This window comes from Cyprinodon tularosa, unplaced genomic scaffold (assembly GCF_016077235.1).
Source record: "Cyprinodon tularosa strain WSP-4 unplaced genomic scaffold, ASM1607723v1 ctg78, whole genome shotgun sequence".
NCBI classification, from domain to species: Eukaryota; Metazoa; Chordata; class Actinopteri; order Cyprinodontiformes; family Cyprinodontidae; genus Cyprinodon; species Cyprinodon tularosa.
The window spans coordinates 982,525-1,010,173 of NW_024039540.1; the positions used below are offsets into that span (position 1 = coordinate 982,525).

Consider the following 27,649-nt stretch of genomic DNA (forward strand, 5'->3'; position numbering starts at 1 on the left):
ACATACTGAAACACTCATGGCGCCCCGTGGCTGAGATGAAAGGTTCTGATGCCTCTCAAGGAGCAGAAATCTATCATGTAACACGTCTGCTGTCATACCCGATGTTACCGTTACACCAACAAGGTGAAAATACACTAAAAGCTGGTCATTCAAGACCTACGGATATTAGGTTTCATTTTAATTGCACTTTGTAACATAAATCATAGTGAGACGTTGAGCTTTGAATTTTATTTTCTAGTCATCGACAGACTGAAGGTTTACCCTATTGCTCTGAGACTATTCAAAATATTGCAGGATGGAAAGGGGAGATTTTAGCGACAAGCTCGCCATATGCTGTCAATGCTTTGAATCGCAGCAGATCCATCAGAGATTTTTCAAAAGATGCTGAAATGGTTTGGATTAAATGTTTATGGTTGTTCAGCAATGCTTCATTCCTTTTCTTTTCTATATCTGCTTCTGTTTCCTTGAACCCCAGTCGGCCTCAGCAGATGGCCGCTCACACTGAGCCTGGTTCTCCTGGAGGTTTCTTCCTGTTAAAAGGGAGTTTTTCCCCTCCACTGTCGCTACAAGCATGCTTAGTGTGAGGGATTGCCTTAGAGTCAATGAGTCGATGCAATCAATTGGTTTTCCTTAGATAGAAAACTGTGCATCAATTTAACTGAATGATCTGGTGAACTGTAAAGTTCCTTGAGATGACGTGTTCTGAAATGGCTTTATATAAATAAACTGGATTGAATTGAATCATGGAGTCATGAAAATACCTGGACAGGTCCATTGGAGACACATAGAGCAGCCTTACCGCTCACTCATGGAAAAAAACTGATTATTCATTAAAGTCGGGCGAGTACGACTTTTTGCCCTTTTCAGGCAATTCAGTTTATTTCTAGAGCAACAATTCACAACACATGTCATCTCAACGCACTTTACAGTTCACCAGATCATCCAGTCAAATTGGTTCAAAGTTTTCTTACTAAGAAAAACCAGTTGGTTGCATCGACTCATTGACTAGAAGGCAATCCCTCACACATACCATGCTTGCAGTCGTGAGAGAGTTTGTTGGATTGTGCTGAGTTACAGTGTGAGAACAGACATTTTAAGGTGGGAACTTTTAAACCCTGCAGTTTTTATCATACTGTGTGAGCTGTAGCTGTGTACAAGGATTGAAAATATCGTACAGTGTATGCCCGGATTTACCGAGATGAGAAGGCGGGTGGAAATGACGCAGTTCTGTGACATCACTGAATAAAAAGTGGAAAATCAAACAAGATGTTTTTTACACTTCTGATCCATTTTCCATACTCAAATTTACATAATTCTGATGCTTTACTGATACCAGAGCTTTGTTTGCTTTAATGTTCTCATAATTACTGGGGATTTTTTAAAGCATCTCATAAAATCCTCACCCCAAGAGATATGAATGAATGAGTGCAGACATGTTCATCCTAAAGGCAACATGAGTTCACCAAAAACTCATGTTAAGAGGAAAAAATATGAAACTGTCAAAGTTCAATCTGATTGTATTTTTAAATCGAAGGCCAATAAAGTTGTAACCATTCCTCTCATTAAGAGATTTACATTTATCATAGAAATAGACTGAAAAGAAGCGTCCGCCTGGATCGGGTTATTACTGATTTTGAGTGAAAGTGAAAATAGTAAAAACTGAATTATCCTCAATACTGGCACCAATACTGATATTGATATCGGATATTAGTTTATCTCAAGAGATAAACTAATATCTAGGGTTAGTCTGCACTTAGGCAAACGCCGATATCAATTAAGATTAATTAAATGCTTTAATCCCCAACCGTCATTTACAGCACAGTTTCTGCCAGTTGTTACTGAAGATGCCAACTAGTAAGACAAAAAGTCTCCCCCAAGGGGATGACGCCCTGAATTAAGAGCCTTTTCATCCGATCAAAACTAACCGATTAGGAGGAGCTCTTCCAAAATCTGGGTAAAATGTTCTAGAATATTAAAAGGCATGAAACCAAACATGACTGTAGCTTTAAAAGAGATTAACATCAAATAAAAGAGATCCCCCCCCCCCCCAAATTATTCATATTGTTAATAACAATTGACAGCAGTTTCAAAGAAGTCAGCAAGTTTATTTGTGTAAGAATATTCATTACATGGGCAATTCAAAGTGCTTTACATGACTTAGATAATAAAATAGAATTCCTTTTTTCAATTCAGTTTATTTCTATAGCACCAATTCAGAACATACCATCTCAAGGCACTTTCCAGTTCACCAGATCATCCAGTCAGATTGATTCAAAGTTTTCTATCTAAGGAAAACCAGCTGATTGCATCGACTCATTGATTCTTCAGCAATCCCTCACACCAAGGATGCTTGTAGCGACAGTGGAGAGGAAAAACTCCCTTTTAACAGGGAGAAACCTCCAGCAGAAGAAAAATAAAAGCAGAATAAAAGCAAATAAAGATAAAAACATAATTAATACAAAACAAAACAGTTGAAAGCTGACATAAAATTATTATAAAAATGTTACATCAAGAGTCAGATTTTTCTTTGCTGTTAAATTGTTTTTTTTTTTTTCATTTTTGCTTCTTCTTATTAAATTAGTGTATTAATATTTCAAAACTTTTAGATCATTAATCTTTTCTTTTCCAGGTGCTTAGATCCCAACTGTAACAAGGTTATTTCTTTAGGCGAGGAGGAGAATCAATTAAAGAATTTCAAAAGATTTTTTTTTTAGTTTGCTGTTTTATTTTTATTAAGGAGCATTCAAATTATAGCTCTTTATTCCTTCCTCTCTCATGACATGTCATTTGGACGTTCCATCTAAGATCCAACTCTGTTTCAACCACCTTCAGCTTTTCAGCGTGTTTCCTGTTAAAAACAAGGGCGTCCAGAAACGCTGCTGCATATAGGTGACAATGGCAGCACTTTGGTTCGTTTAAACAGAAAGCTAAATGAAACAGATTCTTTGGTGTGTTTGTGTAAGTCTTGCAGGTGGGGGGTAGACATCAAAGCCAGAATAAAATAATAAATAAAAACTATGCGCCTGTAAGTGTAAGCCTCATTAAATGAGCCTCATACACGGCTCGGTGCTGTAAACATGCTAATAATTCTTAATGACATTCTTTTACATCCATATATGCATGTGAACTGTGGACCGTTAACCCTCAGAGCCCAATCCTGGTGCTCATCTCCACGCGGTCACCACCACTGCGGGATACCAGTGTTCTATCAGATGAGCATACCCCGTCAGATCAGCATACCCATAGTCAATATGCATGCTCAAGACATCATATTTGCATTTATCCCTTTAGTTTTGTACAAAAAATAGACTTTTATCTACCCCAACAAGCGTGTGTCATTTTAGTCCTGTACAAAACAACTGTTTAAGGTCAGATTGCCATACGCTTCAAAAAACACCAAGGTATGGGAACAATATTGTAATGAAATTATTTGCACGTGTGTGGAGAGTTCTGTGTCTGTATCCTGATTTGTGAGTGGGCAGCGGGAGTTAAAAATGTGTAAATAAATCTGGAAATGTGTGAGGAGATTTGTGTGTCTGTACTGCAATCAAATGTGTAAAAAAATCCACAAACCTGTATTCAGGTTCTGCAAATGTGCACTAAGATCTCCAAATGTGCACTAAGATGTGCAAATGTGCACTAATGCTGCGTTCACACCGGGGGCAGCTGGCGCGACAGAAGCAGCGAGTTTACATGCAATGTCAATGGTTGACGCGCGTCAAGGCGCAGCAAAAGGTCCCGCGGCGCGTTTTGAGCAGCAGGCGCAGCGCGTCTGAGGAGCTGAAGCAGCGCGTCGGGCGCGTTTAAGCATCTGACGCGCGTGACGCGCCGCAAACGCGCTGCTGCTCCTGATGGAAAAATTAAATTTTTGCTGCTCGACGCGCCGCGTCAACCAATCAGAGAAGCTGATCTGGGAACTGGCTGGGAGAGAGACACAGCGCAGATGACTCAGACCGCTCTGATTACTCCTCTTAAACAGTTTATTAATGCATAATTAACTTAAAATATATACATCTGCCGGCAGAATATGTTTGCTTTTATTATTCTGGTGCCTGCAGATCGGATTATTTAGATGAAAAACACCTATCAGCCGCCGCGGTAAACCGCGAGGAGGCGACCCGGCCAGAGGCTGCTGATGAAGGGATTCCTTCTGCCGGCGCACCGCTGGTATGTGGGGGTCTGAGCGGCTCCGACAGAAATAACATTGGGAGACAGGATTGTAATCTGGATGAACTGACTGCACTGATGAAGTTTTCAGGTGTATTTTCTCACTTAAAAACATATTAAAACTACTTTATTCCCACTGATCACAGCAAATATAGCTGCAAGGCAGAGAAAGGATAGTGAAGCTCCGCCCAACGCACGTCAGAGCCACTTTTGCACCGCGCAGCCAGAGCAGCAAAGCTGCTTCAGCCGCGCGTCAGAACTCACTGGTACAAGCAGCAAAAATGAAGCAGCAGACGCGATTTTGCTGCTTTTGCAGCGTCCGGTCTGAACGTAGCATAAGATTTGCAAATGTGCACTAAGATCTGTTATGTGTACTAAGATCTGCAAATGTGCACTAAGATCTGCAAATGTGCACTAAGATCTGCAAATGTGCACTAAGATCTGCAAATGTGCACTAAGATCTGCAAATGTGCACTAAGATGTGCAAATGTGCACTAAGATCTGCAAATGTGCACTAAGATTTGCAAATGTGCACTAAGATCTGTTATGTGTACTAAGATCTACAAATGTGCACTAAGATCTGCAAATGTGCACTAAGATCTGCAAATGTTCACTAAGATCTGCAAATGTTCACTAAGATCTGCAAATGTTCACTAAGATATGCAAATGTTCACTAAGATCTGCAAATGTGCACTAAGATCTGCAAATGTACAGTAAGATTTGAAATGTTCACAAAGATCTGCAAATGTGCACTAAGATCTGCAAATGTTCACTAAGATCTGCAAATGTGCACTAAGATCTGCAAATGCACTAAGATCTGCAAATGTGAACTAAGATTTGCAAATGTGCACTAAGATCTGCAAATGTGCACTAAGATTTGCAAATGTGCACTAAGATCTACAAAGATTTGAAATGTTCACTAAAATCTGCAAATGTGCACTAAGATCTACAAAGATTTGTAAATGTGCACTAAAATCTGCAAATGTGCACTAATATCTGCAAATGTTCACCAAGATTTGCAAATGTGCACTAAGATCTGCAAATGTTCACTAATATCTACAAATGTGTACTAAGATCTAAATGTGCACTAAGATCTGCAAATGTTCACTAAGATCTGCAAATGTGCACTAAGATCTGCAAATGTACACTAAGATTTGCAAATGTGCACTAAGATCTACAAAGATCTGTAAATGTGCACTAAGATCTGCAAATGTGCACAAAGATTTGCAAATGTGCACTAAGATCTGCAAATGTGAACTAAGATCTGCAAATGTGCACCAAGATTTGCAAATGTGCACTAAGATCTGCAAATGTCCACTAAGATCTGCAAATGTGCACTAAGATCTGCAAATGTTCACTAAGATTCGCAAATGTACACTAAGATCTGCAAATGTGCACTAAGATCTGCAAATGTGCACTAAGATCTGCAAATGTGCACTAAGATCTGCAAATGTGCACTAAGATCTACAAATGTTCACAAAGATCTGCAAATGTGCACTAAGATCTGCAAATGTCCACTAAGATCTACAAATGTGTACTAAGATCTGCAAATGTGCACTAAGATCTGCAAATGTGAACTAAGATTTGCAAATGTGCACTAAGATCTGCAAATGTGCACTAAGATCTGCAAATGTGCACTAAGATCTACAAAGATTTGTAAATGTGCACTAAGATCTGCAAATGTGCACTAAGATCTACAAATGTGCACCAAGATTTGCAAATGTGCACTAAGATCTGCAAATGTTCACTAAGATCTACAAATGTGTACTAAGATCTACATGTTCACTAAGATCTGCAAATGTGAACTAAGATCTGCAAATGTGCACTAAGATCTGCAAATGTGCACTAAGATCTGCAAATGTGCACTAAGATCTACAAAGATCTGTAAATGTGCACTAAGATCTACAAATGTTCACTAAGATTTGCAAATGTGCACTAAGATCTGCAAATGTCCACTAAGATCTACAAATGTGTACTAAGATCTGCAAATGTGCACTAAGATCTGCAAATGTGCACTAAGATTTGCAAATGTGCACTAAGATCTGCAAATGTGCACTAAGATTTGCAAATGTGCACTAAGATCTACAAAGATTTGTAAATGTGCACTAAGATCTGCAAATGTGCACTAAGATCTACAAATGTGCACTAAGGTTTGCAAATGTGCACTAAGATCTGCAAATGTCCACTAAGATCTACAAATGTGCACTAAGATCTACATGTGCACTAAGATCTGCAAATGTGAACTAAGATCTGCAAATGTGCACTAAGATCTGCAAATGTTCACTAAGATCTGCAAATGTGCACTAAGATCTACAAAGATTTGTAAATGTGCACTAAGATCTAAAAATGTGCACAAAGATTTGCAAATGTGCACTAAGATCTGCAAATGTGAACTAATATCTGCAAATATGTTGATCAATCTGTAAGCACACACAGAGTCAATTATGTCTGAAATATTTTTGCTTCCCAGAAATACAGACAAATCATTGGTTAGAAGTCAAGCGGTTTCTCGGTTGGCTCACTTTACACACGTGATTTTTGCTACACTTCTGCCGTGTCGATTTGCAAATGTGTGTGGAGGATTCGTATGTGTAATATCTGGATGTTCTGCCCTGTACAGATTTGTAGATCTGAATATAGATTTGTGGAGTTTTTTACACATTTGCGAACCTGAACACACACACAAGTAAATTTACACATTTGCAGATTGTTGTACAGCCACACAAATCTCCTCACACAGATTTATTTACACATTTTCAAATCCCGCTGCACACACACATATCGAGATACAGACACACAACTCTCCACACACACATGCAAATAATTTTGCTACGATATTGCTCCCATAAAAGTAAGTAATTAAATAGTTTTTTTGTAGATGACAAAAGGGATCCAGGCCTGTTGGGGAAGGTTAAAGTGTATTTTTCATTCAAAACTAAAGGGATAAATGTCTATTGACCATGGGTATGCTGTTCTCTGTTTTCCCATTAGCATCCAGAGATTGAAGGCTACATTAGCCGATACAGCCGCGACTAAGATGACATATAAACCCTTAGATGGAGGAATTAAAGCCTAATATAATCAGTTGGCCTTGCATTGGAAAAACCCATCACTCGTCACTCTACGCCGACCATGTGACCTCCTCTCTGCAGCACAGCAGCGGAGCGCCGGGGCCACACGGAGACCGATTTCTCTTTTAAGCAAAGAGATGCTTAAGTGATTTTCTCAAAGGGTTTAAACACATACTTTAACCCTGCGCACAAAATGATACACTTCAAAACAAATACACAAAGTATTGATTTCATGGCTCTCAGAAAGGCCGTGTGTAGGTGTGTGTGTATGTGTGTGTGCAGGAGTGTGTTTTAAAGCTCTCCATCCGGCTGGTTATTTTCAGAGCAAGTGGAGAGCACATCAGTTTTTATTAGATTAATAAATCACCTTTGTTGTCAATCAAGCAGCAGAGAATAATTGGATATGGTTGAAGCCTTGCGTGATGGATTATAAATCATTCAAGATTAAATTAAAAGATAATGCACAAACTTAATGGTTTGTGTTTTGCAGTCTAAATTGCCTCGGAGCAGCCCTGTTTTCCTGCTTTATTGGGAGCCGTTTTTCTTTGGCTCCAAAAGCTCTCACGTTTTACACCTTTTTTTTATAGCCCGGCCCTCGCTGCTCCTTCCTGTTTTACAAATGCAGCTTTAAATAAGGTCACGTTTGCTGTTTTTTTTTTTTAAATAAACAAGCTTTTAGTTTAGTATAATTGTGTTTGTGTGCATGTTGGTAGAGATGGACAGCTTGCATCAGGATTGGCTGTTTGGATTTCTTTTAATTAGTTTCTACCTGAGGCTTGTAGCACTCTGTTAGCTCTCAGAGCAAGAAGAATAAAAAGCTTCACATCGAGTTTCACAAGGAGATGTGGAGCAAAATAAAGCAATGAAAGATGAAGCGCAGAGCCAGGCAGCAGGGAAAACATGGGGAAAAAGAGCTATATCATGTATATTATCCTCCGGCCGGTAAATTTAAGGGTGTCCGTTTGCGTTGAAACAGACCGGGCGTTATCATAATCGCCCACTGCCTACCTGACAGGACCTTAAAGTGATCCTGTCATTTTATTTACACCCAGACCACTGTGCGATTTACTCTGAGACACACACACACACGTACGCAAACACTCCTAACTTCCCCAGTGAGCCCGGTCGGGTGGGTTGGATGACATCTCTTGATCAGAGCTGTCCAAAGAGATCAGAGCAGACTGGCAGGTAATAGATACCCAGCAACTAACCAGACTGCTTTGCAAAAAGTGTGTGTCCCTGCAGAAGTATGCACACATGTGTTGTGTGTGTGAAAGGGTGCAAGAGGAATTTCCACATGAAGCTTATGTGTTTACTGCAAAAATGAAAAATAACTACAAATTTCTTAAAACTGGTGCATTTTTCCGTAATTTCAGGAGGTTAATATGATTGTCTGCTAATGGAATGATTTTCTAAGCCTGTAAGATATTCTGCACTTAAAATTAGATAATGGAGTTGTTTTTTTCTTATTTTGACTGTAAATCATCTTATTTCATCAGCTAATTTTATTAGTTACCTGCTCAAATAATTCAATTCAGTTTATTTATATAGCACCAATTCACATTACACGTCATCTCAAGGCATTTTACAGTTCAACCAGATCATCCAGTCACATTGATTCAAAGTTTTCTATCTAAGGAAAACCAGTTGATTGCATCGACTCATTGACTCTTCAGCAATCCCTCACACTAAGCATGCTTGTAGCGACAGTGGAGAGGAAGAACTCCCTTTTAACAGGAAGAAACCTCCAGCAGAACCAGGCTCAGTGTGAGTGGCCACCTGCTGAGGCTGACTGGGATTCAATGAGACAGAAGAAAAAATACACTAATTTCATGAAAATATTGATTTATATTTCAGGTTTTGCAGTGTTGTTGTTGTTATAAATGTGTATATTGCATCACATGTTGAGTTGTTTGTTCGGGTATTCTGCGTTTTTTGTTTTAGCAAATCACATCTCAGGTCAAAGAACCCGACCGTAGAACCATAATAAAGATCAAGAAAATAAGGGAAGAGAAAGAGAAATGCTCCTCCTGCTTGCTAGGCTAACTCTGCATACTCCCATCTTCCTCTTTCCAAACTAAAAACACAGGATGACATTTATATATATAATTAACACCAATTTATTATTAAGATAACTATTAACTATTTATTAGCTTTCTTTGAGGGGATTCTGGCTGTAAAGTTGTAGCAAATCTATATAGTGATTAAGATGTTTTAAAAATGGCTTTATTACCAGATTTATTTATTTTTAATCAAATAGAGCATTGACTTATTCAAAGACTATCATTAAATAAGGACACACTGATAAAAGTGTTCTTCTTTCTGTGGATAGTGTTCTGAAGAAGCCTGTTTTAAATGGGGCTGTTTTTTAGTTACGTAGAAAAGGCTGCAAAGAAGTAATAAAGAATTTTTCTCATCATTATTACAGTAGTACCAATTATAGTAACACAGCAGAATCCAGAGAGTAGACTCAAACTTTATACTTAAACCTAAACTTTATTAGTGGTTGAAAAACTGCTCTGGACCAAAGCGCAGTCTGACGCTCAGAGCCACATGGTGAGTTTGAATAATTTAATGAACTCCTTCTAGCAGAAAAGACTGACTACTGACTGAGACCCTAAATAGAGGAGAAAACAGGTGCAAACAGCAAGAAAAAAATGGACACAAACAGAAGGTTGTGCATGGAAAGAGAAAAAAAAATGGAAGACTGGGGGTCGGCAATTATGGGGAGTGGTGGCCTAGGGGTTTGGGCATTGTGCTTGGAATCCTGAGGTTCTGAATTCAAACCCCATTCCCACAGATTGCCGCTCTGGGTGAGCAAGACACTTAACCCCACACTGCTCCCCGGGCGCCCAACGATGGCAGCCCACTGCTCGCCGCGTTAAATGCACAGGTACATTTCTCCAGAGATCAAGTTCAATTATCATTATTATTATTTACAGGTGAGGACGTGCTAAATGTGCCCCGTTTTTCCCGGCTCTGTCCTTCAAAAAGACGTTGCATGCCATGGCACGCCTTTGATCGTCTGCTAAATAACCAACATGGTGCCCAACGTTCCAAGGCAGCAATCCTTCTAGAGCCTGATTTAATCTGATAAAACTCTCCAACACGTCCGATCAGCTGTTTGGTCTCAGTGAGGAGGATGTTTCAGGCGTCTGAGAAACACCAGATGTTTGTCTTTTTCTTTGCAGATCCGCTTGAATCTTTGTAGGTTTCCTGGTTTCACTTTGAGCAGCTTACATGTATGTGTCCAGAGTTAATGCAGCTGTTTGATACTCCGTCACCTGTTTATGTTAGCAGATCTAGAAACATCTTTCTAGACACTTCTTTTGTTTGTCTAAAGAAAAAATAATAAATCATACAAAGGATTCTTTGTTTTTTATGTGTTTTACATGAAACAGAATAAATGTAAATCATTGATGAATCACATCATTAAGATCATAGCAGTTTAAACTAGATAAGTATTTTTTTAACCTGATAATGTTTTTACCAAATTTTGAGTTGAAGTTCTGGAGCGTGAAGTTATGACGTGATGTCATAAATGTTTCATTCATAATATCGAACACATCTGCAGGGAAACGCAGAACAACGTAATACCAGCAGTAAACTATACTGATGTAGCATGTTTAGCAAATAGCTACAAGTAGCAGTTACAGCTAGAATAGAATAGAATAGATTAGAACAGAGCAGAATAGAACAGAATAGAACAGACAAGAACAAAATTGATTAGAATGTATAATGTAGCATGTTTTGCAAATAGCTCCATGTAGCAATTAAAGCTAGAATTGATTAGAATAGAATAGAATAGAATAGAGTTGATTAGAATAGAATAGAGTAGAATAGAACAGAACAGAATAGAACAGACAAGAACAGAATTGATTAGAATGTATAATGTAGCGTGTTTTGCAAATAGCTCCACGTAGCGGTTAAAGCTAGGATAGAATAGATTAGAATAGAATAGAATAGATTAGAACAGAACAGAATAGAACAAAATAGAATAGAATAGAACAGAATAGAATAGAATAGAACAGACAAGAACAAAATTGATTAGAATGTATAATGTAGCATGTTTTGCAAATAGCTCCATGTAGCAGTTAAAGCTAGAATAGAATAGAATAGAATAGAATATAACAGAATAGATTAGAATAGAACAGAATAGAATAGAGTTGATTAGAATAGAATAGAATAGAATAGAATAGAATAGAATAGAGTAGAATAGAACAGAACAGAATAGAACAGACAAGAACAGAATTGATTAGAATGTATAATGTAGCATGTTTTGCAAATAGCAGTTAAAGCTAGAATATAATAGATTAGAACAGAGCAGAATAGAACATAACAGAATAGATTAGAATAGAACAGAATAGAATAGAAAATCCCTTTATTGTCCCACATGGGGAGATTCTGATGTTTACAGCAGCAAAAAGATTATAGAAAAAAATGGTCACACAAAAGTGGGACTTAGAAAAATGTATAAGAGTAATATAATAGTAAATAGTAAACAAATAAAAAATAAAATACCGTGCTGTTAAGTGTTTTAACAATATAAAACTTTGCACCTGCATAATAAATAACCAATATGCAGCTATGGACATTTTTACAGTAATGGATATTAGAAAATAGCAGCAACATCAGAGATGTGCAGAATGACAGCAGCAGGTTATTTAACTGACTAAGGTAGATTCTAACCTGCATCCATCTGTTGTTTTTGGAAACGTTATACATGTCTGTTATACATGACAGACAACAGAAAGACAAATAGCATCCTCTGCTGCACATTAAAATACGACAAAGTGAATTTGACCTCATTTAATTTGACCTAATGTCAAATATCCATAAATCTGTGCGTGATTGCTCTGTTATCTGAGACAAGAAACTGAAGCGTAATTAAGCGAAATGCAGATGTATATAATCTTAAAATGACCTGAAAACAGATTAATTCAATCCAGATTTCTGTTGGTACTCGTTCCCTCTGGGTGGGGGGGGTGGTGTTCAAACTGCTAGAAAGCCCTTGTTAGATCGGTGGCCTGCAGGCTGATTTCCTTTGATGTATTGCTGCATGTTTCTGACTCTACATGTGGCACCTAACAAAACAGCATCCGTACCAAAAATAAGAAGTGTTGTGTATGAACACAAGCGTCAGGAAGGCAGCAGCTCTCCTGTGCAGCGCTGCAGGGACAGCGAGGTGAACATGTTGTCAGGAGCCCCCAGCTGACTGGCACCAGGAGATGATTAGCCGGGCTAACATGGCGCCGAGCTACATCTGTGTTTGGGAGCAAACCGAGCTGAGATGCTGACGGCTGCCGCTCTAAGTCCCGCTGCATCAGTTCTGTTGTTTTTGTCTGTTTACCACAAAAAAAACCCAGTAAACTAGAGAAAAACCTAAAGAATCATAGCAGGTAACGTTCTTAGAGATTACATCTGAGAACTTTGATTATCTCTAATAGGCCTGCAGTTTAACGATTGATTAATCTACTGATTTTTATTTTTTTTAACAACTTATTAATCGGTTTATTTTTATTTATTAATAATTTAATTGGTAAGTGAAAATATCTTAATATGAAAGCATTTGTGCTAAATATAGAGTTTGTTGCAAGTTTTAAAGTGAATTGAAAATGGTATATATATATATATATATATATATATATATATATATGTTTATTTAAAATTTGCTATTTTTTTTTTCCTTATTCCAAATGTCTGTTTATTAAAAAGGATTATTTAATAAACGTTTCCTTCTAATTAGTCAAACAAATAATCGGTTGACTAATGGATTGCAAAAATAATAAATAGTTGCAGCCTTAGTTTTATTCTTTTAACTTTTTCTGTTTTTAACATCATCTTATGCATCAAAAGACAAACGATGCCTTATATATATTTTTATTGGTTTAAAAAGAGATAGAACCATTTTCCTGTCGGCCATTAAAGCAGATTATCTGACCTCCAGCTGCTGCTCTGTTGCAGCAGAACGTCTCAGCAGTGGAGCAGAAGTGAATCCGCCGACCTGCACTGATCCTGAAGCTCTGCTACAACTTTAGAAAGTCGTGTTTAAAGAAGCGATTCCATCCGTCAGCCGTCAGGGTCGATGCAGCGCCTCTCACACCTGTTAAATCCCCCGGCTAATATGTCTGCGCATGTCAAATCACTGTAATTAAGCATTATTGATCTCAGATTCAATTAACTTTATTAACGTGGGTTGCACTGGTGATGGTAGAGGGAGGGTGGAGATTAGAGGAGCAGCCTGTGAGGAGGCGTCTCACAGCCGCTGCCACTTCGTCTCAAGAAGAAGAAAAGGGAGTGATGCTTGTTCACCTGCACCCCCCCTTTCCTCCAGAGATCCGAGCTGAAGTGTAAACACACAGCACTGACGTGCCTGTGCGTCTGAAAGGGCTGTTAAGTGATTATATAAGCGTGATAAACTGTTTCCTAACATCATAACATCTGCAGAAAGATTTCCTCCCTTTATGGGCAGACAGGAACACCAAGATGTTGCTCAGCTTCATCATCTTCAGAAGTGTTTTCTGATTCCACTGTGACTCCCAGTGTTTCAGTATTGCTGCTTTAGCAGCTCTGTCAGAGATGTGGACTTTGATGAAACTTTTTCAGCTTCAAGGAGCCGCTCCGTCTTTATTTCTGTTTCTTTCTTCTGCCATGATCCTATGAGATCTCTTGTCCTGCTGACGCCAGGTCAGGAATTGGCTCCGTCTCTCCTCACACTAATTAAAAACTGACCTGCTTACCTGCCGTTCGGCCTTCCCTCCCGCTGTTCCGGTGCTTCTTGTGGTCGTCGCAGGGTTCTGGCTCATGGTGTCTGGGCCGAAGCCAGCCGCCCTCTGAGGTCCCACTTTTGACCACTTTCGAAACTTTTTTTGTCCTCCCCCCAAGTATCCACCTTCTCTCCTTCTCTCAGTTTATAGTAGGAATGATGTGGGTTTATTTGGCTGAAGTTACTGCAGCCTTGAATGCCGAACTTTGCTTGTCCTTATACTTCTTCCAGTATATTAGGACCCCAAGTCGGCCTCAGCAGATGGCCGCTCACACTGAGCCTGGTTCTGCAGGAGGTTTCAATTCAATTCAATTCAGTTTATTTATATAGCGCCAAATTCACAACACATGTCATCTCAAGGCACTTTACAGTTCAACCAGATCATACAGTCAAATTCCTCTCCACTGTCGCTACAAGCATGCTTAGCGTGAGGGATTGCCTTCAATTCAATGAGTCGATGCAATCAACTTGTTTTCCTTAAATAGAAAACTTTGAATCAATCTGACTGGATGATCTGGTGAACTGTAAAGTGCCTTGAGATGAAATGTGTTGTGAATTGGCGCTATAGAAATAAACTGAATTGAATAGGACTCACTGACCGGTGAGTAGCTTCCTTCCAGGTGCACAACAGTTTTCTCTCTGCTTTGGTGACGCAGAGTAAACTGTCTTCATGTTCTCCACATGTCGGCTTCATGGCGTTTAGCTCCACTTTTAGGCAGACACTCACCCCTGCTTTGCGTTTAGAAACCAACCTGCTTGTTCTGCAAAAAACATCCATCCATTTTCCCTCATGCTTTATCCCAGCAGGGATGCTGGTGTCTATCTCCAACTCTACGGGCGAGAGGCGGGGTCCACCCTGGACAGGTCGCCAGTCCATCGCAGGGCAACACAGAGACACACAGAGACAAACAACCATTCACACACACACTCAAACCTAAGGAGAATTTAGAGAAGCCAATTAACCTAACAATCATGATTTTGGACTGTGGGAGGAAGCCGGAGTACCCGGAGAGAACCCACGCATGCTCAGGGAGAACATGCAAACTCCATGGAGCAAGACCCCGGGCCGGGAAGCGAACCTGGAACCTTCCTGCTGCAAGGCAGCAGTGCTACCCTCTGTGCCGCATGCCTCAAAGTAAATATAATATTATATGACATAGATAATTATTATTAAAAGGTTTGTTTGGTTCAGTAAATCCATTCATTATGTGAAACATTAAACTAATTAACTAAACACAGACTGAGGTTTTCAATCCTTTTCTTCCTCATAACTATGATGGTTTCCAGGTTGCAGCTCATGAAAGTACATTAAACACCAATATCAACACATTTTAACACAGAAATATGGACTTAATGAAAAGTTCCTGATTTTCTGATAACAGATCTGTTGGCTTTAATGATGTCAGCATTACTGCAGGTTTTTTAGAGGCTGTCATAAACTCCTCTCTACAAGCGTTATGATACTCATTATGTTTATATTTACATCCCAAAGGGTAACTTGATCAGTGTGAGGTCATAAAAGGAAGATATAGAAAGAGGAAATATTCCTAACAGGACAAATAGAATAGCTGGAAGACTTCAGATTAACTGTATTTATTCAAACTAAAGGCAGGCGCCCATAAATGGGTAAAACATCTTTGTCAAGAGATGTTTAAATTAAATCACTAATTGAAATAGACTGACTAGATGTGCCCATGTGGATCAGACCATTTTCACCTCTACTTTGAACCCTCTGCGTTTATAACCGGTCTAAAATATCCCGTCTGAGTCTGAAAATGCTCTCAGTGCTTCAGGATGAATCAGTCCACTGCTGCAGGAGATTATTGAACTCAGCAGGTGATTATTTTGGCAAACTTTTCACTTCCTCATTGTCTTTTTTTAACTATCACACACTTGCAGGGACACAGATGGCTGCACAGACAAACAAATCCATATTTTGCTCTTTTCACACAAATCTAGCTTGTTTGAGGTGTTCCTTGTGCTTTAAAGGTGATTCCACATTGAGGTTTGGCTTCAGCTGTTCGTAGCGTTATTCTCTTACACAGCTGTCGTTTTGGCTGATGCAGAACAGATGGCGTGTACATGCGGGTCTCCTCGGCTGCACGTATGTGCAGGCGGCTGATGTGTCTCTGAGACAGACGGGGAAAGAGAGAGAGGAGAGAGAAACAGGGCGACGCGTGGAAACAGTAATCTGTGTATTGTCTTCACTAGTGTCAAAAAATGCAGCTAAAATGGATCATCGCTCCAGTCCATTACTGCCCTAAAATGAATGAGCATAAACGCATGCAGAGGAAGGGTGTCATGTGACCCTGCAGCATGTTTAAGGGCTCTCACTGTGAGACAGCGCTGGAACAGATCACATGTTCCACAAAGAAACACAAACGCTTCTCGCCCCGCGGGCAGAAAGTTGTTCCCGTGCTGCACTTATCGTAGAGCCGGTGTGTGTGTGAGAGACATGTAAGGGGCTCCGGGACCTCTGTGCATCTGTTTATCTCACGGCACTGTTGTATCATCGCCGATGGCAACAGAGACAATGACAAAGACTCCTCTCTGTTTTGCTGCTCCTACAGTACGCACATATGCACACCCTCACACACAGCCCTGAGGAGCTCACTATGAGATGCCAGCTAGCAGGTTACATGGAGAGGAAACACCGTGCAACGAGTCCATGAACTCCAGCCACAGCTGGAGTGGAGATATTAAAAAAGAAAGAAAAAAGACAAACAAATGGGTGAAATGTTCACATCCATGATGTCTCTACTTTAGGGAACATCATTATAGAATAAAGGGAGAGAAAATTTCTATGTATGGATGTAGGTTCCTATATGAGCAAGGAGGAGGAAATAAGAATATCTGTCATGAAAAGATTGATTTTATGAAAAAAGAAGACAGTAATCAACATTTAAAAGCATCAAACAATTATTAATTGCATCCATCCGTCTGTCAGTGGTGTTTGTTTATAGTCATCAACAGTTAACCTAACGGTCACTTTTTCTTAATTGTAAGAGATTCAAATTTTATGATTTAATAATCATGAAATGTTCCAGTTTTTTTGTTTTTTCTTTATAAAGGTAATAAGAAAAATATTGCCACTGAGCATCTAAGAAAGGTTAAAGAAAATCAAACTAATCTGAAGCGAACAGGTATGATGATAATAATATATATTATCATATATATATATCATCATAGTGATAATAATAATAATAAAAAAAAGATTTAAAACCAAAAGCGTGGATCAAACCTGTGTCTCATTAAAAAAAAGTAATTTGTGGAATGGAGTTCATAAATAAAAGAGAGTCAGTAAGAATGGTTGACTTTCAAAAAATATAGAAAAATCTGAATTTTATGGATGTTAGAGTTCATGGAAATGATGAGAAAAATACTTATTATGGTATCATTATTATTCTGAATATTTTCAAATACTAAAAAATGTAATAAAGCGAACATTAATAACTGAGAAAATAAGGATGTAAACATTGTAGAAAAGATCAGGTAACAGACTTGTTGAAAAAAGAGTTTCCGCATTGTTGTGTGTATGAATTTTAAAGTTAAGTTTGAAAAATGGAGTGGATGAAATTAACTTATATGTAATAAACATGTAATTATCTAACATTAAATAAAGATCAGTTTTTATTTTTAAAACACTCATAAACCAAAAGGGGATCAGTTGTACCTGTTATTATTTGGCCGACCTAAAAACTTGGAAGGCAACAATATTCCTTAAAATCTCTAGTTCAAGACTTTTCTTTTCTTTAATTTGATTTTTTTCCCCCAGTTTATGTAAAAGTAGTGGTGAAAACAATACTTAAAGTTTTTACCTGAGATTCATGCTTATCATTTAGAGCTTTTTGACTCTTTGGAGGAAATTCATCTGCAGATTTTACCGACATCTTTATGGTTTTTTTGTAGAGTAAAGGTTTTAGTTTTAAATGCCAAGAAGCAAAAGCTTTACTCTCTAACCACTAAACTTTAATATGAAACGTGTTGTTGTCATTGTACAGGAAGTACATTGTTTTAACATTTGGCAGCTTGTTTTTAATAGCTATGTTGCTTTTCTCACATTTCACAACATAAAACCGAGACCTGGATTAACTCTTAGCTTTTCAGGTTCTCACAACCCAAAATAGCTTTGATTATTTGTTATAGAAAAAATATGGGCAGTTATTTAAATTTAATCAATGTGCAACACTTTAGTTTAAACTGCAGAAAGTTTATAAACCCCATAGAGATGCTAGCTCCTCTGTGAGGTTATCCTTTGTTCTGTTCGGGTTTGCAGCCATGTGTGCATGTCACCATCTACATTGCTGAAGGTTTAGGTTTGCATGTGCTTCTGTGTGTGTTTGCTTTTTACTTATTCAAAAACCAAACCGCAGAGCGTGAACATAAATCATTTCCCATCTGATGCTGTTTATGATTTTTATAGACTTAACAACAAAAGGAAACATTCAGAGATTAACAGATGTGATTTGTCTTGATACGTGTTTTTTTTACTGTATGATTTCCATTGTAATATTCTTAAACTAGAGCGATTTGAATATAAATTAAAAGCTTCAAGGCCTCTCACTGAAGCTAAACTGTAAATAATAACCTAAAGTTTTTTTTTTCTAATCTTTGGTAATTGAAGCAAATGGGTTTTACATGGAGAGATTTGTCTTCACAAACATACATGGATTTATTATTTTTTTTTATTTACAAGGAGGCGAAGGCTGAGCGGTGTAATGAGTGAAAACGCATGCTTAATTTAAATGGTGAGTGTGTCTGTTAGGGAATGCATTAGAGTCTGCAGAAGAAGCGTAAGACATATTAATTGACAGACAGGAACCGCTGTCTCCGAGGTTGATACAAGTAATTTATTACTTCAGAAACGAATGCCATCGCCAGAATGTGCTTCATTAATTTCAAATTTAGTTTTAATTTCAAGCTGCTGCCCCTTGAGAAGAATAAGGTGGCGAGTTCTTTTTGAGGAGACTATTTTTTTCCCTCTCCCACATTTTATTGCTCTTCTTCTATCCCTTAGTTTCTCTATCCTTGATTCTCAGTGGTTTATTTCATCCGACACTGAATACGGGGGCTGCCATTTCAAGTACAGATGAGAGAAATTAAAATGTAATTGTAACAAAAATTAGAAAAAGGCCTCCACATATGCATGTGGAAAGAGAATTGTGTGTATACAGGTTTCAGCCTACATAGTGGAGAGTACTGATTTATGGGATGATTTTTCATTCTAACTTTACAAAACCAAAAACAAAGTCTAGTTGGGCATATTGCACTATTTTTTATCCCACCATACAGTGGGAGTGGCTGAAACATTGTGGGTCTTGCGACTAGTTCTGAGCAATGTGTCGTTGCCTGCTATTGCCTGGGGATCCTTGTCAGATTGGTGACACATTTTGTCGCGGAGGCAGCAGTCACATCAGACTCCCAGATTCCCTCTATCCAGCTTCCCTCCATCCAACTTTGCTGGGGGGAGCCTGAGGCACTCCCAGGATAGCCGCAAGACATAGTTCCTTATTGTGTCCTTGGTCGTCTCCTGGGTCTCTTCCCAGTGGGACGTGCCTCGAACACCTTTAGATGAACGTATCCAGGAGGCATCAGTAAAATATGTCTGAGCCATCTCAGCTGACACTGCTGGATGTGGAAGAGAAACGACTCTACCCCTCGATCTCCCAGATGAGTGAGCTCCTCTCTCTAACTCTAAGGGAGCGCCAAACAACATAGATGAGGGTAGGAACATCCATGGTAAATCAAGAGCTTTGCCCTTGGCCTCAGCTCGCTCTACACCACAACAGAATGTGGCAGTGTCTGCATTATAGCAGCAGCCTCTCCATTCTCCCCTTACTCTTTAACAGGGTCCCAAGATACTTGAACCCTTAGACTTCAAGCAGGAACTTTCCCTTGACCTGAAGGGGACAAACCACCTTGTTCAGGTTGAAAACCGTTGCTTCGGACTTGGAGAAGATGATTTTCTTTGCGCGCCACTTTAGACTCGACTGGGAACACTCCTAGTGCATGTTTAAGATGACATACCCAGTCTTAAATGATGTTGCTTTGTGTACAACTGTCAGTTCAAAGTCTGCCTTTAGTCTGTGTGAACTCAAGGCACCCTTCCTTGGGTCCACATGACCATAAGGTAGACTTCAGAGACCTTTCAATCGAGTATTTGGGGAGCCTAAAGACTAAAGCTACCGTTGAGCAAAGTAAACACTTTGAAAATATTATATGTTTTTCAGTGGGATCCTAACAAAGTTTTGTTTTGTTCTTTTCTCTTTCTCTAAACAGCTTATGTCCCAGATGATGAGAAGGAAGTAGCCTTGTTGGATGAGGATGTAGATGGTGAAGAATCTGCACAAGAAGGCGAAGAACCTGCAAGCAAGTTCCTTTGTCAGGACAAGGATTTCCTTTTCAAGGAAAGGCCAGAATCTGCTGGCATCCATGGCTCCCCCAACGCAGCTGACTTTTCTGGTCAGGAACTGGACAGTGAATCTCACTTGAGTGAATCATCAGACAGAATGTCAGATTTTGAAAGCTCCTCCCTTAAAAATGAGGATGATGTCCTTCTTTCTAAAGACCTTTCCAATGAACTGTCTCCCAACTCCTCTTCAGTCATGATGGCTGCCACTAATGCTGCTTCCTCAGTAAGTGGAGAAGAGGCTATTTTGGCTGCCACAAGTTCTGTGGCTGACAGCCTGGAGAAAATGAAGGCAATTTACACTTCCTTTCTGAGCAATTCCTATTGGTCAACGCTGAATCTGAACCTGAGTCAACCTCCTGCAGAGAAGCCCCCTCGCAGTCACAGTAGCAGTAGTAGCAGCAGCAGCAGCAGTAGCTGTGGTAGCGGAGGTTACGACTGGCATCAATCTGCAGTGGCTAAAAGTCTCCAGCAGGCTTCCCAGAACCACCACAACAGACTAAGTTTGGTGCAGCATCCTACAGTAGCGGTAACAACAGCTTCTACAGAACCCAACCTCTTCAGCACTGTCCAGCTCTACCGCCAAAGCTCCAAACTATACGGCTCTATATTCACTGGTGCCAGCAAGTTCCGTTGTAAAGACTGCAGTGCTGCGTATGACACTCTGGTGGAGCTTACTGTGCACATGAATGAGACAGGCCACTATCGTGATGATAACCATGAGACAGACAGTGAGGGAACAAAACGTTGGTCAAAACCCAGGAAACGCTCCTTACTAGAAATGGAAGGGAAAGAAGATGCACAAAAAGTACTTAAGTGTATGTACTGTGGACATTCCTTTGAATCCCTCCAAGATCTCAGTGTCCACATGATCAAGACTAAACACTACCAGAAAGTGCCTCTGAAGGAACCTGTTACACCGGTAGCCGCAAAGATTATCTCCTCTGCTCGAAAAAGAGCCCCCGTTGATTTGGAAATCCCCAGTTCACCCGACTCTAATGGAGGCACCACACCTAAGCCAACCACCTTCAGTGACACGAACGACATACTGCAAAAGATCAGCAACCCATACATTACACCTAACAATCGCTATGGGCATCAGAATGGTGCCAGCTACGCCTGGCAGTTTGAATCCAGGAAGTCGCAAATCCTCAAATGCATGGAGTGTGGCAGCTCTCATGACTCCCTGCAGGAACTTACTGCTCATATGATGGTGACAGGACACTTTATTAAAGTTACAAATTCTGCTATAAAGAAGGGCAAGCCAATTATAGAGTCCCAGGCTCCCACATCCAACTCAACAGTCGGAGAAAAGGTGCAATCAGTTCCCCTGGCTGCCACAACTTTCTCTTCTCCCCCTGCGCCAGTGCCTCCTCCAACTAGCATCTCGCCGATGGCAATGGTTGTCGAAATAAAGAAGGAAGAAAAGGAGGAGGAATGTACTCAAGAGGTCAGTATCAACACAGCCAATGACCACAACAAGGACAAGAGGGCAGACATGGAGGAGGAAGCTGAAGAGAAGTTTGATATCCCTTCAAAGTACAGCTATTTGACTGAAGAGGATCTGGATGAAAGTCCAAAGGGGGGGCTTGACATCCTCAAGTCCTTGGAGAACACAGTGACCTCAGCCATCAACAAAGCCCAGAATGGAGCTCCAAGCTGGGGTGGATATCCCAGCATCCATGCAGCCTATCAGCTCCCAAATATTATGAAGCTATCTCTTGGGACCTCTGGAAAGAGCTCCCCCCTTAAATATATGTTTCCTGGAGGTGAGATCCTCTCTCCTACTGGCAAGAGTCAACCCCTTATTTCCCCTCCCAGCTGCCAGACCTCTCCACTGCCTAAAAACAACTTTCAAGCAATGGAGGAGCTTGTTAAAAAAGTGACAGAGAAAGTAGCTAAGGTTGAAGAGAAAATGAGAGATCCCAGTATGATTGCGAGTGATATACCTCTGAGGAGAACCCCACCTTCACCCTGCATCAGTGAGGCAGAAGAAACAACCCGAAGAGAGTCACCCAAAAGAAACAAAGCAGAGGACCGCAAAACTCCTGAAAATACAGGTGATCGGGAAACAGTATCTGAGGATAACAGAACAAGCCAAAAAGATGCCAATAGTAGTGCTTCCACAAAGCAGTCTGGGGAGAATGGAGTGGAGTCCACTGCTGTAACACCCCCACTGCCTGCCTCTCTGCGTGGCAGTACGGCCATTATTACAGACCACCCACCTCCCGAACAGCCATTTGTCAACCCTCTCAGTGCTTTACAATCAGTGATGAACGTCCACCTGGGGAAGGCCGCTAAGCCTGCACTGCCATCGCTTGACCCCATGAGCATGTTGTTTAAGATGAGCAACAGCCTGGCAGAAAAAGCAGCAGTGGCCTCCTCCACCCCACCGGCTCACACCAAAAAGGCCAATAACGACCATTTAGATCGCTACTTCTACCAGCAACATCTAAACGACCAACCTATAGATCTCACCAAAGGAAGAAATGCTGATAAAGGCACTAACGGTGGTTCTTTAAGTTCAACTACTCTTTCTTCTACCAACTCCACCCCATCAATTTCTCCATCTTCTGCAGTCACTATGACAAAGGCCTCCGCCACAGTAGCTTCCTTCATGTCAAACTCACCTTTGAGAGAAAACGCCCTGTCGGATATCTCTGACATGCTAAGGAACCTGACAGAAAGCCAAGCTCTGTCCAAGTCTTCCACACCAACCAGTCAGTCCGAGCGCTCTGACATTGAAGGTGCCACGCAAGAAGAAATCGAAGATGTTTCTCCTGCTCAGAAGCGCAAAGGCCGCCAGTCTAACTGGAACCCTCAACACCTCCTTATACTACAGGCCCAGTTTGCTTCCAGTTTGAGACAAACAAATGATGGCAAATACATGATGTCTGACCTGAGCCCACAGGATAGAATGCACATCTCCCGTTTCACAGGCTTGTCAATGACTACAATATCCCACTGGCTGGCTAATGTTAAGTACCAGTTGAGAAGAACCGGTGGCACCAAGTTCTTGAAAAACTTAGATTCAGGCCACCCAGTGTTCTTCTGCAGTGACTGCGCCTCCCAGATTCGCTCACCATCCACCTACGTGAGCCACCTTGAATCCCACTTAGGCTTTCGTCTCCGAGACCTTGCTAAACTTTCTGGGGAGCAGCTGCTCAGTCAGATATCACAGCAACATCATCACCATCGTCACTCCAAAGGACTCTCCGAAAAGCTGTTTTCTAGTCTGCACCCATCCAGCCACCCGCTGCCATCTTCCCTTCCGACCTCCGTGCCGGCATCGTTACCAGTCTCACTCTCCTCGTCTTTATCGGCGTCTTTGCCTTCGACTGAATCTCCAACTTCCACTCCTGATGATGATGAAACTGGCGCAGTCTACCAGTGCAAGCTCTGCAACCGGACTTTTGCGAGCAAGCATGCAGTTAAACTTCACTTGAGCAAGACGCATGGAAAATCCCCTGAGGACCATCTGATGTATGTGTGTGAGCTGGAGAAACAGTAGCACTGTACGATGCGAGGCTTTTTACAGTACAGATGACTTTCCTGCTGTCTCACTCTTTAGTCTTTGACAGACATTAAAAGAGGAGCATAACAAGAGAAAACTGCACAAAGATGCCACTTAACTACTGCTAAGAGTGTTGGCACATTGTTTTTAACTTGTGTTGTTCGAGTTTTTCTGTTGTTTGGCGGTTTTTTGTTGCTTTTTTCATGTGAGGAAGACCTTTTCCAGCCCTAATCTCTTCTTTTTACCAGTCTTCTCTGACTAAAGTAGATTCATACTTGAAGCATTTTTTACCTGATAAAAAGATAAAGTTAAATGAAGGTATAAGAGATCCTAAAATTGTGTGATTGGTTTTTCTGTGTTGAAAAGAAATTAGGGTTATTGATAGTTTTTGCTGCATGCATATCAATAAAACCATCTTGTTAAATATTTTATATCTAGATCTGGTGCAATTTTACGACGGCGTATTGTGGTCATATTAAAAGATATAAATTATTTTTAATTATAAAAATAAAGATATCATATTAGGTCTATGAGATCAAAGTCGTAAAAATAACAAGAATAACATTGTAATATTACAGAAATAAAATAATAAATCTACAGGAATAGAATTTGAATATTATGAGATTTAAGTTAAAATAATACCAGCATAAGTCGTAACCTTGTTAAAGTAAAGTCATTGGGTTTAACAGAACGTAAATAGTTGCTAAATATTATGAAAATTAATTCATATTATGTTGACAACATTAAAGTCCTAAAACTAAAAGAATACATTTGTAATATTATGGAAATAAAGTAATTAAATTTAATTTAATCTATAACAGTAGAAATGAAACAATACAGATTTGTAATATTATAGTGATACAGTCCTAACATTACAAAAATAATATATGAGGTCTAGTATTATCTATTCTAATATAGAAGAGAAATAAAACATTGCAAGATTAAATTCGTTAAAGCTTTTCGTCTTATTAATATTACATTTTTTTCTCATAATATTTGACGTCAATACTATTATGACTATTTTCATCGCGCAGTGACTTTATTCTTGTAACGTTACTCCTTTCTGGTACCAATAAAAATCTTAATGTCTTAATATGGCCATAATACTCTGTCCTGTAATTTCTATGCCTTTTTGTTCTTTTTTAATATTTCACTGCTAATTGCTTTCTTTTAAATCCACGAGTCTGCATTTAAGATTTAACCTTGTGGGAACTTCAAAGCATAGAAATAAAATAGTTACTGTACATTATTTCTGCATTGCTGGATGTCAAAACTACCGTGGCGAATCTCATCCCAAACGTAAAAGGGTTTGGGAAGCATTCTTTCTTAGGTGCAAGGATTTGACCCTGAGCTTCATTTTAGGACTGGAGGTCTATACACAAACATTGTATGGAGAAGAAAGAAAATGAAATATTTTCCTTTGATTAATCAGGGACCTATATTATTCAGGTCTGTGTACAATATGTAAATAAAAACATCCAGTTAATTCCTGTTTAAATTATGCATCATTTCTATATTTTTTAAGTTAAAGGGAAAATGACTATTTGCAGGTGCACACTATATGAAGACATAAACTTGTTTTGCACAATAGTTTTATAAAGGTGTCATGTAATTGAAAATCCTGGGGGGGGAAAAAGAGGTAAAAGTGCAAATCTTTTCAATCTCAGCTCCTGCTAAAAAAAAAAAGTTTTTGTTTTTTTTAAAGCGGAGACGGCTGTAAAAACGTGCCCTTGTAAGAACGCTCAAATATGAATATGGTTGTACAAAAAGATGTTCCTTTATGAATATATTTCCTGTGTAAACTGTTATTTAAAAGCACTCTTGGTTGTTTCATATTGCTGAATGCCTGTTTGATTGGTCCTCTGTTTTTTTTTTTTTTTTTTTTTTTTTTTGTTCTGTCTAATTACTCTGCCGTGATTCCACACTGCAGCTTTATCTTTTTGGGATATGAAAGGTAACCATGGTTACTCTAACCTCTTGAGTGACAAGTTCTGCTACATTTTTTGGCACTTCATTTACTGAAGTAACTGACAACTGCCAGAAAAAAATAATAATGATAGTGATAATAAATAATGACGATAATGATAATATAAAAAGTACTTCTGTGTAAAATACGGGCATGTAAAGGGCACAGACACTTATGCATTCTGTGCCGTTCGTCTTTTCCATTTTTTTTCATTTCATTCTTTGGTTTTTCTGTTGTTGTTGTTCTTGACAATGAATCCCCATTATATGACTTCGTATAACCTTGTTTTCTACTGCAGCATTAAAAAAAGAAACTGTTTTTTGCAATAATGCGTGTGTGTACATCGTGTGTGTCGTGGCTATCAATTAGGTGTGTGCTGTGCAGTCCCTAATGAGAGCATTAGACCGGGAGTGTGTCAGCGTCTGTCTGTGACGACCCGCAGACTAGTTTACAGTGAGTGGCAGCAGCGGGGCCGTGTGGGAGACAAACACGCACATAGACACTCATATTCAAACATGCAAACAGAAAAAGATGATTATTGACTTGCCTGTAGCTTCTTCTATTGTGTTAGGGCCTCAGACTATGAGATGCCACGTTGTCGACTCAGCTTCATATAAAGCTACAGACTTATCTTTGCATAGAAAGTGTTCAACAGCCCCAAAATGTCTTAAACAGCCGTTTTAACAGCTGGAAAAAGAAAAGCAGCTGCAGTAAATTGCAGTGATTTTAAATTATCTTTCCGATTAATAAAGTTTTTTTAATTAGGTTGAATATAAATAGATAATTGAATAAAAGACCTACCACCTTTAAAGTTAAATAGTAAATTTTGTTTTATTATTGTTGCAAAAAACAAACACTTTGCAAATGGAAATAAAAAACATTCAACCAAATTATGAATACTAAATAACTTCTTAATCAAAAAGAAGGTTTATTATTTTCTTTTCTGTTTTATTTTCAATTTTGAATTTTTTCCGCCATGTATTTTTTAGATTGGGTTTCATGATTGCATTCTTAGTTCACGCTCTTTTACCATGAAAGCCCAATGCCAATGCTCACTTTCGACCAATCAAAATGTTGTTGCTAATGTCAGGCTATCAACCAATAGAAATGAGACTTTACTTTAGACAAATAATGTGTTCTGGAAAACACATTTTGGAAAAATCACCATTCATTAAACTCAATCCGAAATAACTTGGGAAAAAATGTAAAAAATAAAAGTGACATACAAAAAATTCAGTCAATAAAAAAAAATAGGTCAGTTATATATAGTTTATATATATTTTTAAATGCCCCTAAGAATGGGCCAGTCATACAATTCATACATTTACACTTGTTTCTTTAATCACAGGTTGAGATATATATATATATATATATATATATATATATATATATATATATATATATATTCGATCTAAGGAAAACCAACTCTGTCTCTTCAGCAATCCGTCACACTAAGCATGCTTGTAGACAGTGGAGAGGAAAAACTCCTTTTCAAAAAGAAGAAACTTCAAGCAGAACCAGACTCAGTGTTAGCGGACATCTGCTGAGGCCGACTGGGGTTCAAGGAGACAGAAGCAGACATAGAAAAAGATCAGAAATACAAAACGCAACTGTAAACCTGCTCCACAGGCGGACCCGTAGAGTAAACACACAGCCACACAGACGAGCTCTGAGCCAGCTCCCATGTTAGAGGATAAAGAGAGCACATCCAGTTAGTCACAGTCAGAGAAACAAGACTCCACTTCCCACAACCTAC

The 27,649-nt window shown here is 39.3% G+C and overlaps 1 protein-coding gene across 1 annotated transcript in view; it reads left to right on the top strand.

Annotated features, from left to right (window-relative positions):
- The window catches only part of tshz3b (teashirt zinc finger homeobox 3b), a 56,695-nt gene extending 30,476 nt beyond the window's left edge, over positions 1–26,219 (top strand). The window contains exon 3 of the mRNA XM_038270838.1: positions 20,284–26,219. Within this exon, the coding sequence (XP_038126766.1) occupies positions 20,284–23,924 (3,641 nt within the window). The 3' untranslated portion in view covers positions 23,925–26,219. The remainder of the gene's footprint in view (positions 1–20,283) is intronic.
- Positions 26,220–27,649: the final 1,430 nt, after the last annotated feature.